Genomic DNA, 15,321 nt, shown 5'->3' with positions numbered 1-15,321 from the left:
CATATTACTTAATTTAAAGGAAACTTATGGTTAGCCAAGTTCAGTAACTTGCCCAATGGATAAGATGAAGCGGAGATGCAAAAGCCAGGTTACCAACATATGAACTAGTGCCCTTCACTGCAATACTTTCACCTTCCCTTTCAAATATTCTTCTAAACAACCGATAAATTTGCAAAGGTAATAAAAGGCAATTCCTGAGCCACTGGAAGGTCCTCTTAACCTTGCACAAAACTATGAACAAATTTTCTTTATTACTGTTCAGTTACTGCCAAATCCAGTTGACAACATTATCTACTATGTAACTTATCATTCACAAAAACTGTATCCAGAAACACTGTCAAATGTTTTCCTTATATGAAGATATACCTCGTAGAAGAACATGATCTCTTAGGTTCCCTTCAAGTCTCAAATTCTATAACTCAGTATCTATACAATCCTGATCTGTCAATTTAATCCTATTAAAAATAATACATGAAATTAGCTTAGTAAATGCCTAAAGTATAGCACATAAGAGTATATTTCTTTTAAAAAAGGCTTTGTTCAGAGGAATTGTAATCAGATCTCATAACTTACATATATGTACATTACCCAAAATATCAGTGTCTCTATGTAGCTAGTTTTGACTGATATGCATAGATTCTGATTCTTAATGCAGTGATTTTGAAGCTCATGAGTGCTTTCTAAAGATCTTCGTGCAATTCTGTTTTAGCCATTAGGGATAGAAAGGTCCTTGAAAACACAGAAGTATAAAAACATCTATCTAATGAGCCTCAATCATTGTCCCAAATGTTCAAATGTGCAAAAGTTAAGAATCACTAGAACAAATGAACCAAAAATGTTGACTTAGGGTCATCTTTTTTTTTTGTACAATATGATTAAATATTATACATTATGATTTTTCCAGCTATTAAAGTGGTAATAAAGACCAGACTACCTGGTAACTGAAGGTAGCCTAGCTAATTGAAGGAACTTAGACACAATTACTTAACCTCTCTCCCTCAGTTTCCTTATTTGTAAAATAAACACTGTTACTGGTCACGCACTGGAAGAAACAGATGGCACATCAAGCTAAAGAGTTTAAAAATGGAAGTATTTATAAAGATATACATGTACAGTGTATATGAAAATTCAGGGCAAACAACAGAGGCTTCCTTATCACCCATAGACCTAAAAAAGTAAGGGGAGAAACAAATACCATAGTAACAGAGGGCTCCTGTGGGAGCACAGATGAGAGGTTGAAGAATGTAGCCACTCTGGAGTGACCTTGTGGGGAGGAAGCTCCGCTCCCTTTATCTCCTGACAATGTTCTTGAAAGACCACAACCAAGAGAAGCAAAAGCTCAAGGGAGCACACTGATGTAGTCTAAAGCCCAAAGGAAAGTGTAAAATGGTTCTAGAGGAGAAAACAAAGACTGTCAGGCCAAGTGCTTTATTTCATAAGTTTGAGGTTAGGAATAAATGACAATACTTTTAATGTACTTAAAATTGTACCTGACACATGGTAAACTTTAGCCACTTATTCTTTACTCTTACATTGGTTCCACCTCCTTCTATGTTTCTTCACTAATATGTAAAGAAAAAAAATGGGAAAAAACTGACCCTGGAAATTCTCAAAGATAATATTTATGTGAAAATAAACTATTTAAGAAACCCATTGAGATTCTTTATGCTAACAAAGCCAGGAACGTATTTTAGCCTCGATGGTAAGCCACTACAAAGCTGAAAATTCAAGAAACCTATAGGTGATCATTAAAAATATAAGCTGACAATTTCTGGGAAAAACATGTGCAATACTAATAAAGATTTTAATTACTATAATATGAATTATATTTAAAACATAAGATCTTTGCTTCTAAGTAATTTAGAATGAAAGACCTAAATACAATAATTACATAAGGAGATATAAACACTAGAGATATGTAGAAAGTTACATAGGAATCTTGTGAGTCTAGTGATGAACAATTCTAGGTAAAAAACAAAATACAACTAAGGTTTATAAAATTACTGTTCAAAGAATTATTTCTAATTATTGCCTATAATCAGATAGCAGGTGATGACTATCATCAGGGAAAGGGAAAACTGTAAGAACTCAATGATTCGTAACTCCTTCCTGGATCCTTCGTAGGGAGAAAAGAATTTATTAATATGGCCAGTCATATTAGAGGATACCTTCTGGCCATCTTTGACAGCAGCTGAATCACTACAGATTAAAAAGATAATTCATACAGCTTTATTATACTCTTCCTCTCTTCCAGTAACATGGCAAAAATGAGGAAGAGAGCATTTTTACATAGGAGAAGGTCTGGCTTTGTTGCTCCCTTGAGCTTCAGCATTCTGTTCTTTTTGATCCTATGCCTTTCAAGAAAGCTTATTGGTAAGATTTGGGTTAAAAGTGAGGGACAGAAAAGGATCCCACAGCATTTTATTTTTAAAATTTTTTAAAACTTTTATTTATTTATTCATGAGAGACACAGAGAGGGAAGCAGAGACACAGGCAGAGGGAGAAGTAGGTTCCATACAGGGAGCCCGATGTGGGACTCGATCCAGGGTCTCCAGGATCATGCCCTGGACCAAAGGCAGGTGCTAAAACGCTGAGCCATCCAGGGATCCTCGATCCCACAGCATTTTAGCAGGCAGGATGCTGACTAAAACAGCCAAGTTTTCACAATTCTGCTTTAGGATTTGAAAACGAAGGTAAATTAACCCTAAGCTACATTGCTATCCTATGTTGTTGCACTGCTTCTAAATATAGAGATTTCTAAGTGTCATGGAAAAATGGCATGGCCATGTTCAAAAAAGTATTCTTATATCGTTTGGTCCCACAATGCCTACTTATTAGAACCTGATGTTCCCATCAACAGTGAAAAGTGTAATACATCCCTTTCATGTGACTGCATTCTAAAGTACAGTGCTGATATATTTACACAATTAAGATATCCAACAAATAAACATTTGAAAATGACCCCACTTCTCTGTCTCACACACACAACACACTCAAACACACACTACAAGTCTCTGAGCAAGGAGTAAAGTGGAACTAGTTTAATACTAGAGCTTAAAAACCTATCATCTCTAATAATTTGGTTTTTTTCATCTCTAATAATTTGTAGGCAAGTTAATATTTTGTTTTGTTACCCATAGGTCATTTGGTATCTTTTTTTTTTAAGATTTATTTATTTATTTATTCATGATAGACATAGAGAGAGAGGCAGAGACACAGGAGGAGGGAGAAGCAGGCTCCATGACGGGAGCCCGACGCGGGACTTGATCCTGCGACCCCAGGATCGCGCCCTGGGCCAAAGGCAGGCACCAAACCATCAAGCCATCCAGGGATCGCCAGTCATTTGGTATCTTAAACTCTGAGATAAAGATTTGGTATCTTTACTCAGGGAATAAAAGGCTGCCTCCTAAAGTAGTAGGCAAGGCAACACAGAAGACTCTTCCACAGGAACCTAGCCATTTAATAGAGAACAGTCTTTTATATGTAAACATAATTATTAGGTCATCACAAAAATGGGAAAATATGATTATATTAATTTACATAAAATAGGCAAAAAATATAATACCTTTCAGGGAAATTTTAATAAAAAATTATTAAATACCATTTGGTTCTTTAAAATTCATTTGTGAAGTATAACTTATATAGAATATTCCTTAAAAATGCTAGGTAAATTAATTATACAGAATACTTGGAAGAATGATCAAGATGGTAAGTTACTTTTTAAAAGACAGTGTATCAAATACAAATTCAAGAGTTCTACATACTATATAAATAGTGACAGGAAACTGAAATAAAATCAAACAGGACATGGACTTCCTTTCGTGATGCTGTCACGCTTAGTAGGTAAAGCTCCCTCCTCAGCTAAATTATATAGCATTTATTATAAGAGAGAGTTAATGAATATCTGAACCACCACCGATAACAACAGCAAGTTAATTTAAGCTGTGTAGTTTAATTAGAATGTTCCCTTTAAAAACTGAAATTTATAAATTTATGTAACAAAATAAAAAGGCAAATTTTGTTTTAACCATAGTCAAACCATGATAAAAAAACAAAACAAAACAACAACAACAAAAAAAAACAGGGCAGCCTGAGTAGCTCAGCAGTTTAGCGCCGCCTTCAGCCCAGGGCCTGATCCTGGAGACCAGGATTGAATCCCACATCAGGCTCCCTGCATGTAACCTGCTTCTCCCTCTGCCTGTGTCTCTGCCTGTGTCTCTGCCTCTCTCTCTCTCTCTCTCCCCATCTCTGTGTCTTTCATGAATAAATAAATAAAATCTTTAAAAAAAAAAAAACAAAACAATATGAGGGTCGCCTGGGTGGCTCAGAAGTTGAGCATCTGCCTTTGGCTCAGGGCATGATCCTGGAGTCCTGGGATTGAGTCCCACATTGGGCTTCCTGCATGGAGCCTGCTCCTCCTTCTGCCTATGTCTCTGCTTTTCTCTCTCTCTGTGTCTCTCATAAATAAATAAATAAAATCTTTAAAAAAAAAAAAAAACAAATTCCCAATATGATATATACATATACAGTGAGATTTCTTCATATTATCTTTGAAAAGTATGAATACTTACAGTGGCCTTATCAAATTCAGCTTCGGAAGATGTTGGTGACAAAGGACTTATAGGGCTCAGAGATGGAGAGCTCTCCACACTGGAGACATAGTCAGGATCAGGAACATACAAAACCTGCAAGAAAACATTCATATAAGGATTCAGTCAAATTGAAATATTTATAATTGAATAGTGTTCTTATAAGCAAGTCATTAACAATGATCTTCACCAAAAAAATAGAAAAAATAAAAATCTTCAAATTAAAAGAACATTACCATAACAATTCTAACAAAGTCAAAAAAGAAGATTTAAATTCAATTTAGACAAGTTTGATAATAAATACTGTCAAGGATAGGGTGGGGAAACAATAATTCTCATATATTACAGATGCTCCTCTTAGATTACAATTTGGCAACAGCTAGCAAAATTTAAAATGCATGTATCATTTAACTCAACAATTTTACTTCATGGACTTTGCAGTCATCCCTGCATATAAAAGAAGAGATAGATATAGAAGAGCGTACCCTAGAGCAATGTTTATAACAACAAAAGAAACAGTCTAAAGCTTATTGTGCTATGTTAATATATCAATATAGTGGAATACTATCTACACATAAAAAAGTCTGAGGTGAAGCCATACTCAAGTAAAACATTTTCTAACAATCAAAGTTAAATAAACAAAAAAAGAGTAATGCTAGAATATTTCTGGAGGACTATATAAACTGTAAATGTGGTTGCTTCTAGAAAAGGAAATTGGAAGTCTGAGATAGGATAATTTTGAATTTTCTATCACGTACAGGTATTGCTTTGAATGTTTTAATAAGCTCTTTAAAATTACACTTGAAAAGATAATTCACATTTTCAATCTTAGTAATTTTCAATTACTAAGAAAAATTAGTATGTATAGAAGCAACCATTTTCTCTTCTATAGCCAACATGATTTATTCAAAGCATGCATAAAATTATTCCTAAATTTTCTATATATTATTAACTACACTTCAGTGGATACTTTGTCTTGCTACTGAATGCTTTTAAACACCAATGCATTAAAAAAAGATACCTGTCCAGTAACAACTGCTCGAGAGAATAACTTATTTAATTGAACAAGTTCGTTGGGCGTTGTATCAAATTTCAGGGCTATACTATTCAAAGAATCCCTTGATTCAACCTGTTTGAAAGAAAAAATAAATTATTTGAATCTGTTAAAACAGGAAAACTAAATTATGAGGTTTAATATCATTAAGATGTCTGTGGACCAATCTCACATTTAATTAACAAATGGTATTTTCCATCTTTAGATATAGGATAACTTGAGAAATTTTGTGCTTTCTTAGTAAATGGTCCCTTTTATAATATAGTATATGCTTTATCACAGTATATCATAATTATATGTGGGCCTCTACTTCAAGTAATTGCTAAACACAAAATATAATTTACAAAACACAGATGATTTTTATTCTTACAGGCTCTAAAATACATTATTTCTTTGACTAGTTTCTAAAACATATGGAACCTAGAAACATACAAATTTTATTTTAGAAAAGTATGCCTGTATCAAACATAAAATACTATTTCTAATGATCTTTATGTATATATCCTATCATTTAAATACATAAATTAGAAAACATATTTGAACCAAAATTCAGCAATCTGTTTCTAAGTCATTAATATCCTTTAATGATCATATTTACAGAAATCTTAAATCATGGGATTTTTCCCAATTATCTTGAAAGAAAAAATCACTTGCTCAGTCAATATATTCCTTTGGAGTCCTCCATTCAAAGGGCATTATGGCAGCTCTGTAGGATAAAATTAAATGCAACTGAATGGTTTTAGTGCACAAGGGATTTACAATCTAGTTGGAAAATAAGAAAGACAAAAAAGGTTATATATGAGAGATGAAGAGCTTTATTTTTTTTTAATTTTTATTTTATTTATTTATGATAGTCACAGAGAGAGAGAGAGAGAGGCAGAGACATAGGCAGAGGGAGAAGCAGGCTCCATGCACCGGGAGCCCGACGTGGGATTCCATCCCGGGTCTCCAGGATCGCGCCCTGGGCCAAAGGCAGGCGCTAAACCGCTGCGCCACCCAGGGATCCCCCGAGATGAAGAGCTTTAACTGAAATCACAAATATAACAGAAGTCCTGAGTATGAATAGTGTACCACATTTGCTCCAAATTGTCCAGGAAAGACTTCATTAAAAGCTAGATTTTGAAGAAGGAATAGGAATTTGAGAAGTAGAGAGAAGGGAAAAGAACACTCAAAGTGAAGAAAATAGGACTGACACATTAGGAGAAAAAGTACAAAACACTTTTTTGTGTGATACTCTTTCTTCCTTCCAAACCATCCAGAGTACACTAATGAGTTTAGGGTTTTTAGGAAGGTGAGTAACTAGAGTTAATTCTCAAAAAGGATGAGATTGGATGGCATTTAGAATTATGCTGTAGGAGACTTTCAAAGTCATGAAAAATAGATATGTATGTAGTGTAAAAATATATATATATTTTTCCCTTAAGGGTTATATAAAATCAAATTTGTGACAAATACATAGGATAATAATTGGATAGTTTTGCTTCCTTTTTGTGCAAACTTTCCCATCTATGTAATGAGATGATCTATCATTTACCCATCAAGACAGTATATTTAGAAGCTTTCTGTAAACCAATTTTATTTTGCAGCAACATCTGTAAGTTTACAAAGTACTTTCATATTATTTTACATTTTATCCTCACAATGATCCCATTAAATGAGGGTGATGCAAGTAACAAAAGATACCAATAATTATAAAGCAAAGAAGTTACATGGCCTCAGTGGCAACAGGTCTAGAATTAATAAGACAAGAGAAGAGATGCAGAAAAACCAATTTAACACTACTGCAGTAAATGAGGTTAAAGTAATAAAAATGTAAAAAGAGATTAAGGTATATAAGGTTTCCAAATAAGACTTGAGAAAGCACTCATGGAATGAATGAGGTTGTGAGGATGGCAGTAAGAGTAGTAGCAGGTCAGGGGAGCAAATGGCAATAAAAAACTAATGCCAAATCCAAAATTCCAATCTGGATGAATAACAGACTGAGGGAAATGGAAATAATAAAATCAAGCTTCAGACAAGGATGGAGAAATTGGTAAGAGGTTTGCTAAAACTTATTAAATATCAAATGAAAGTAGGAAATACAACCATCTAGAAAGGTAGGAATAGAAAAAAATTGGGGTCTCACGCCACATAGTTTATATATAGTAAGGTTCTTAAGATCTCCAAGTAATAGAATATAAGTGGGAAAGTGAAAAGAAACAAGGGACCACCTATATTTAGAATCAAGAAGAGTAGAACAGTCAATAAAAGAGATGGGTGATAATCTTTCAGAACTATGAATGACATACTCCTTAGACCAAAGAAACACAGTAAGTAAAAATTTGTCTGACTCTAGACTTATCACAGTAGCACTGTAGAACTGTACACAAAAAAAGGAAACTCCAAAACAATCTTAAAAAGATTGTCTGAAATGAATAAAAATAAAAAGGCAAGAGAGGGACATAAGACAACAGATTGCAATACTGAGAGCATTGTCAAAAAACAACAGTCAACCTGATGATCTATAGACAGGTCAAGTACCAGGAAGGAGAGTGAAGACTTTCAGACATTGCTTGATTATCCATTCCCAGGTCGTCACTGAAAAGAACTGTTAAAGAACCCTATGAAGAAGAAAAGTAAAACCAGAAAGAAGGAACAATGAGCAAAAGGCAACAAAGAAAAGACCCCTGGGTTTGATAATTAGAAAATCATTAGTGACCTTGAAAAGGCTCTTTCATTAGAAAGGTATAGAAATATTAAGTTAACTAGGAAGAAAATGATAAATGTACAGCATTTTCAATGTTAGTTTTGATTCCTACTGAAAGTGATTCCATAATTAAAAACAGTATGTATGTTTATACATGTACATACATATACGCAGGTATACATACATATATAATTTTAACCTTAAAGCTATGTAAATACAATGATTGATTTATATTATATTTATATAGTATGAAATATATTTAAGCAAGATCACAAATATTTCAGAACAAATTCTGAGAGTATATCATATCAAAAGTTTTATTTTAAGGGAAACAAAGAAATATATCTTTTCCTAAGTATAAAAATGTCATATAAATATAAGATGTTATAAGAAACTTTTATAAAACTATAATAAGAATAGAACATAGGAAAATAAAATCTTACTAAGTTCTAGAAATACATTTCTTTCTTTCTTCTAGGATTTGGCATAGGGAATAAACAATTAAAAAACAGGGGGTAAAAATCTAAACAAAGACCTACAAGAGGATGTTTTAGAACTTTTCTGGTTAACACTTGATCATTTCCAAAAGGTTATTTATAATGTTAAGAAAAAATGTAATTTCAAGTTTCAATTATCCCTCCAATAAAATAATGGCTCTTAATTCAAATTCAACTTTGTTATAGATAACACAAGTTTTATTGATTTTACAAGAAGGGTAAACTCCTAAACTCAAAACAAACTAAACTTTAACAATTCTTCACACACAGTTACATGTGTAGATAACATCTTATGCCTCATGCCTATAATCTTATGCCTAAATAAACACTAATGAATACATCAAATTACACAACCCATTATTTAAATGTTTGAACTTATTTTCTCAATTTCTCAATCATGCAGAGAATGTACAAGCACACTCAATTTAAGTTTATAATATGCTTTAAGAAGAGATTTTTTCAAATGTAAAAATAATCCTACCCTAAATATTTGGTTCCCAACCTTTACAAAATACTTAAAATCTCAAATTATCAATTATACACCATATATGGAAATAAAGTATAACTTAGGTTTTTAATAATTTTTTCAATTTTAAGGGTTCATCAGAAATAAGATCAAACCAAGACTAGGTTTCATGATGATACAAATGCAGAAATTGTTTAAAATTGCTATTTTCTTAATACAGTTGTAACATATTAGGAAACACAAAATAGTAACACAAAATTAAGATCAGTTAAAATAATTGCTTTATAACATTAACATTATGCAAATAAACAATATTTATATACAATCAAATAAGCATTACACCACAGACTAAAGTGGATTGTTCTCACTTCAGTTTTCCATAGTAATCAGAAATGTAAAAAATGGACTCTAGAGAGATTTGAAGAACACAGAAAAAAGTTCCATTTCAAAGCTAAACAAACTGGGCAGCCTGGGTGGCTCAGCGGTTTAGCACTGCCTTCAGCCCAGGGCGTGATCCTGGAGACCTGGGATCAAGTCCCATGTCTGGCTCCCTGCGTGGAGCCTGCTTCTCCCTCTGCCTGTGTCTCTGCCTCTCTCTCCCTGTGTCCCTCATGAATAAATAAATAAAATCATTTAAAAAAAAAAGCTAAACAAACAGCCATAAATCAGTGCAAATAATCATGTGAGAGGTTATTCTGGAAGATAAATGTCAACTTATCTTTAAAGTATTCTGCCATTTTCATTATTCTTAATACTGCTGGGAATATAATGAAGATCACATTTCTAAAAGAGTAAATATCTTCCTAAAAGCCCAATCTAATAAAAATTATTATCACAATACAGGAATTTTGACTCCGTGTAAATTACCATCTATATCAAATTAAACTTGCTGGAATAAATATCTTTGTATCACACTTAGTAAATTTTCTCTTTAAGGAAAAAATAAAACCTAAAATAGAATTAAGAACTTAAGTATTATTAATAAGTTATTTAAAGGCAAGTATGGATTTTTGAAATAAGGCAATTAATCTTTGTCTTATTATAATATAAACAAAGAATGTCTTAACACTCTTGCAAAGATAAATCAGTTTTTTTCAAAAGCAAATAACTTACTGTATATTCAATAGTTCCTTTAGGTTTCTGAAAGGACATTCGTCTCCCATCTTTCTTGTCTAAGGTCTTCTTTTGGCCAGTGTCTGAAAAAAATGAGGTAAAACTCCTATTAAATTCATTTTCCTTTCAGAACAATGTCAAGGACTGATAACTAGAGTTCATTGGGCAGTTATCTACTAGACACACTATTAATACAGTTTGCTCCCTGGGATTCTCTGCTCTAAAAGGTAACCAATTGTTGAAAAAGGAAATGTACCTTCTTGCTTGCTTTAGCAACTGAATAGTATAAGATTATGCTATAATAACTGGAAGTCAATTCAAAATATAAACAACTGTCAGCGAAAGGATCATTAAAAGTTTTATTAAAAACTAAATTACGGATCATTTCTTTCAACCTACCTAACTTGATTACAATTAACTGTATTTGAGGATATATTATTATTACAAACCAAGTCTGAAAAATGTAACATTGGTCTTTTTTTTTTAAGATTTATTTATGTATTTATTTATGATAGACTTAGAGAGAGAGAGAGAGGCAGAAACACAGGAAGAGGGAGAAGCAGGCTCCATGCCAGGAGCCCGACGTGGGACTCGATCCCGGGACTCCAGGATCGCGCCCTGGGCCAAAGGCAGGCGCTAAACCGCTGAGCCACCCAGGGATCCCCAGTTTTTATCTCTTTTTAATAATTCCTTTCACTGAGTGGTAACCTACAAAATACTGTGCTTGCTTTGTTCCAAAATGCCTCCTCAGTGCCTGACATGGCAAGCATCCAGCTTGAACTAATGTTCTGAAGCAACAACTTCAACCATACCTAGAACTATCACAATTCTCATAAAACTCAATTTTCCACAAAGAAAAGCAGACAGATTTATGGCTCATCCATTACGCCCCTGGGGGGAATGAATAGTGTGTGTATGTGTGTGTGTGTGTATCCCCTACTTTTATTTCCTAAGTATTTACAGAATTCTTAAAAACTGAGAGGGGGAAAAAAAGATAAAAACTCAGAAAAACAGATAAAATATATGATCAAACAATTCACAGGAGAAAGTAAAAATGGTCCCTAAACATATAAAAATATTTTCAACCCAACTCATAACTAGAAAAATCCAAATGTGAACTACACAGAGATACCATTCCTCAACTATCAGATTGGTAAAATTGAGAAGTCTGACTACACATAGTTTGACTAGGGAAAAAAACAGCATTCTTCTATATTTATGGTAGGAATGCAAAATGATATAATGCTTATGGAAGGATAATTATATTTGCTTATTTCAATCTATTTTCCCTCCAATGAAGAGCATATATTTAGATATTCTTATGATAAAACATTAAATTATTTTAAATCTAAAACTATTTTACAAGTTTTAAATAGTAATTTCTGCTTTTATAAACAGCAGAGGTAGCCAAAAACACTATCCTCATTTTGTTGTTTAAAGCAATGCAAAGTACAATTATAGATTACTTTTAACTAATAATATATAGCCATCCTTAATTTATTTTAGGAATAAGCATTAGTCTACATTTATTTTGCCTAGTAGAAGTTTTTCAATTTGTGTTTCCTAATATCCTAAGAGTTCATTAAACATTTAATCACAATGAAGTTTGCAATTGCACTCATTTTCAAGAGTTCACCACGGAGTGCAATTCAGAGCAAAAAAACCTAATATACCAGCTGTCTATAGTTTCAACTTTATTTTTTTTTTTTTGGTTTCAACTTTAAAACAAATTCAAAGTATCTACCTTAATTTAGAATTATATATTATTCTAATGTTTATTGTAAGAACAGTTAATTTTAATAACATTAAAACATTTATTCATAAATGTAACTACCAGAGCACAATGAAACAAACTGATCATTCTCTTCTATCAATTTGAAAACACAATCACATAATCACAATATTTGAGACTTTGTGAGTGATCACAATTGTCACCTGGCTCAGTCTCTTATTAAGTAATCGCAATACCCTTTTTAAAGACAGCTGCCAGCATAAAAGAATCCAGACAGTGAGTATGGAGAGGTCCTATTCCTCTTCCTCACAAAAGTTATTACAATTTAGAAATATATACATATTTGTGATTTATTTAACAATCAAAATAATAAGCAATTATCAAGTGATCAGTATGAGCCAGCCACTGTTCTAAGCGTTTCACATTTATTACTTTATCTGATTCCTTGGTCCTATAAAGTATCATTATTATCCCCACTTTACAACTTAAAGAACCTGAAGCACATTAGTGGCTACTGCAATTAGGGAAATGTTACTGGAATCTAGTGGGTACAGGCCTTGGATGTTGTCAAACATTTTGTGCTAAATGATGTATACCACATTTCCCTAACAAATTCTCTGTCCCAGAATGTTCATGCTTTTGAGGTTGAGAAGCCTATGTACCCAGCACCTTATATGATGTCTGGCATATAGTAGGTGTTCAGTAAGTTTTTGCTAGGTAAATGAATATATAAAACTTTCCCCTGAGATAAAATTATATTTATATACTGAAAAGAACAAGGGATTTAGCTTTTATTCCATCACTACCAGAAGCAGACACTTCTATGTAATCTAGAGCAATAAATTTCCATTCTGAGTCCTACAAACTTTGATACTGTATTTTAATAATTTGGTCAAAATATTTTATAATTTCTACTCTAATTTCTTCTTTTGCTATTTAGAAAGTATTGCTTAATTTGCCAATATATGACAGTTTTTTTTTTTTAATTTTTATTTATTCATGATAGGCACACAGTGAGAGAGAGAGAGGCAGAGACACAGGCAGAGGGAGAAGCAGGCTCCATGCACCGGGAGCCTGACGTGGGATTCGATCCTGGATCTCCAGGATCGCGCCCTGGGCCAAAGGCAGGCGCCAAACCGCTGCGCCACCCAGGGATCCCTATATGACAGTTTTTTAAATTCTTTTGGTTACTGATTTCTACAGTAATTGCCCAATGGTGAAAGAAAAGAAAGAAGCTCAAACCTTTGAAATGTGTTGAAATTTGTTTTATAATCATATATAAATTTAGTAAATATTCTATATGTACTTAAAAGACTGTGTATTCTGTACCATAGGGTAGTGTTATATGTGAGTATATCATACATACCTTTAATCTATCTCCATATCCATAAGATCAAGTTTGATTATGTTGTTCAAATTTTCTATATTCATATTAGTTTGCTTTTATATGCTTATTCTGTAAATTACTAATAGATGTTAAAATCTCCTACTATGGCTGAGTGGCTTAGTTGGTTCAATGTCTGCCTTTGACTCAGACATTTCCACTCCCTCTGCCTGCTGCTCCCCCTACTTGTGCACTGTCAAATAAATAAAATCTTAAAAAAAAAAAAAAAAAAAAAAACTCCCACTGAAATTATAGGCTATATATATGATCCCTTATAAATTTTTCTACTTTATTTTCTGTATTTTGAGGCCATGATACTAGGTTCATATAAATTAGTAACTGTTTTATCTTCCTGGCAAACTGAACCTTTTCTCAGAATACTTTTTGCCTTAAAGTTTGCTTTGTCTTATATTAAATATACCAGTTATTCTTCTATTAGTGTTTTTCTATTTTCAATACCTCTTTATCCTTACACTTAATTTTTTATATTTTTTAAAAATTTTTTTAAGAGTTTAATCTCTAACCCAATGTGGGACTTGAACTTAAAACCCAGAGATCAAGAGTTACATTGTCTACCAACTGAGCCAGCCAGGTACCCTATCCTTACACTTTAGATATATGTCACTAAAGAAGAACCTTTTTGTCTATTTTCTATTTATCTGCCTGTTCTGTTACCTTTTTTTCCTTCTTTTGGATGACTATTAATTTTGTTTTCCTCCCATCAATTTAGAAGTTATACACTGTTTAACATTTCTGTTAGTGTAGCATTCCAGAGGTTATAGCTTGAAATATGGACTTATCACAGTCTAATATTAACTAATACTCTTCTCCTCTTTCTGAACAATATAAGGATATCAAAGACTGTGTGCCCCTGCCAAGATTTACATGCTATTGTTATTAGATACTTTTAACTACATATATGTATAAAAAAACTATGCCATTATTTTTCTTTTTTATTATTTTTCTAGACAGTCAATATTTACTTAGTTTTGCCTTCATATTTACCATTTTTACTGCAACTCTGGGTAATATTAGAGAGTGCAGAATTCGAGGTTGGCAGATATTCTCCCCTGCCTTTTAGTTTCTACAGTTTCTGTTGGGAAATCAACTGTCAATTTTATTGCTACATCATTAACTATTTGTTCTGATTGCCTCTAAGAAATTTCATCTTTGGTGGGATTTAGTACTGATTCCACTAGAGGTTTGTAGGGATGCTTGAATCTATGAATAAAGTATTTCATCAGTTTGAAGTTTTCAGTCATTCTCTTATTAAATAATGCTTCTGCCCCATTCTCTTTCTCTTCTCCTTTAGGGACTCAAATATACATACATTAGAATTTCCCATTGTATCTTTTATTAACCTTAACCATCTCCCATATTTTCCATTATTTTGTCCCTCTCTCTTTACTCTGGATATTTTCTTCTGACCTATCTTTCAATTCACTAATTCTCTCTTATGGGGTAGCTAATTTGCTGTTGAATTTCTACAAAGGCTCTAACTTGAATTACATTTTTTTCAGTTCTAGAATATCCATTTTTCTTTTTTATAATTGCTATCTTTCTCCAAAATCCTCAATGCAAAATTCTCAACACAGCTATTTTAAATCATAACTACAATAACCAGAATTACTGTGAGTCTGTTTCTCTTCACTGTTGTTTCTGAGGTGTTGGTATATGCCTAATTAAATTGTGTGCTGCATACTATATTTGCAAAATTGTTTATAGACAGAAATTGACAGACAAAAAGCTGTATCTCTCCAGAAAATATTATTTGCTTCTATCTATCAAACAGCTGAGGAA

General features: G+C 32.8%; 1 protein-coding gene across 12 annotated transcripts in view; it reads right to left on the bottom strand.

Moving 5' to 3' along the window:
• The window catches only part of OXR1 (oxidation resistance 1), a 360,020-nt gene that overhangs the window by 55,019 nt on the left and 289,680 nt on the right, over positions 1-15,321 (bottom strand). For all 12 annotated transcript variants that reach the window (XM_038555318.1, XM_038555317.1, XM_038555320.1 and 9 more), the window contains 3 exons: positions 10,406-10,488; positions 5,611-5,718; positions 4,572-4,685 (listed from right to left, as the gene is read on the bottom strand). In XM_038555318.1, the coding sequence (XP_038411246.1) occupies positions 4,572-4,685; positions 5,611-5,718; positions 10,406-10,488 (305 nt within the window). The remainder of the gene's footprint in view (positions 1-4,571; positions 4,686-5,610; positions 5,719-10,405; positions 10,489-15,321) is intronic.

The sequence above is a fragment of the Canis lupus genome, chromosome 13 (assembly GCF_011100685.1).
Source record: "Canis lupus familiaris isolate Mischka breed German Shepherd chromosome 13, alternate assembly UU_Cfam_GSD_1.0, whole genome shotgun sequence".
In the NCBI taxonomy this organism is placed as follows: domain Eukaryota; kingdom Metazoa; phylum Chordata; class Mammalia; order Carnivora; family Canidae; genus Canis; species Canis lupus.
Note: the sequence above shows the minus strand (reverse complement) of the source record. Positions and strands in the feature narration are given on the sequence as shown.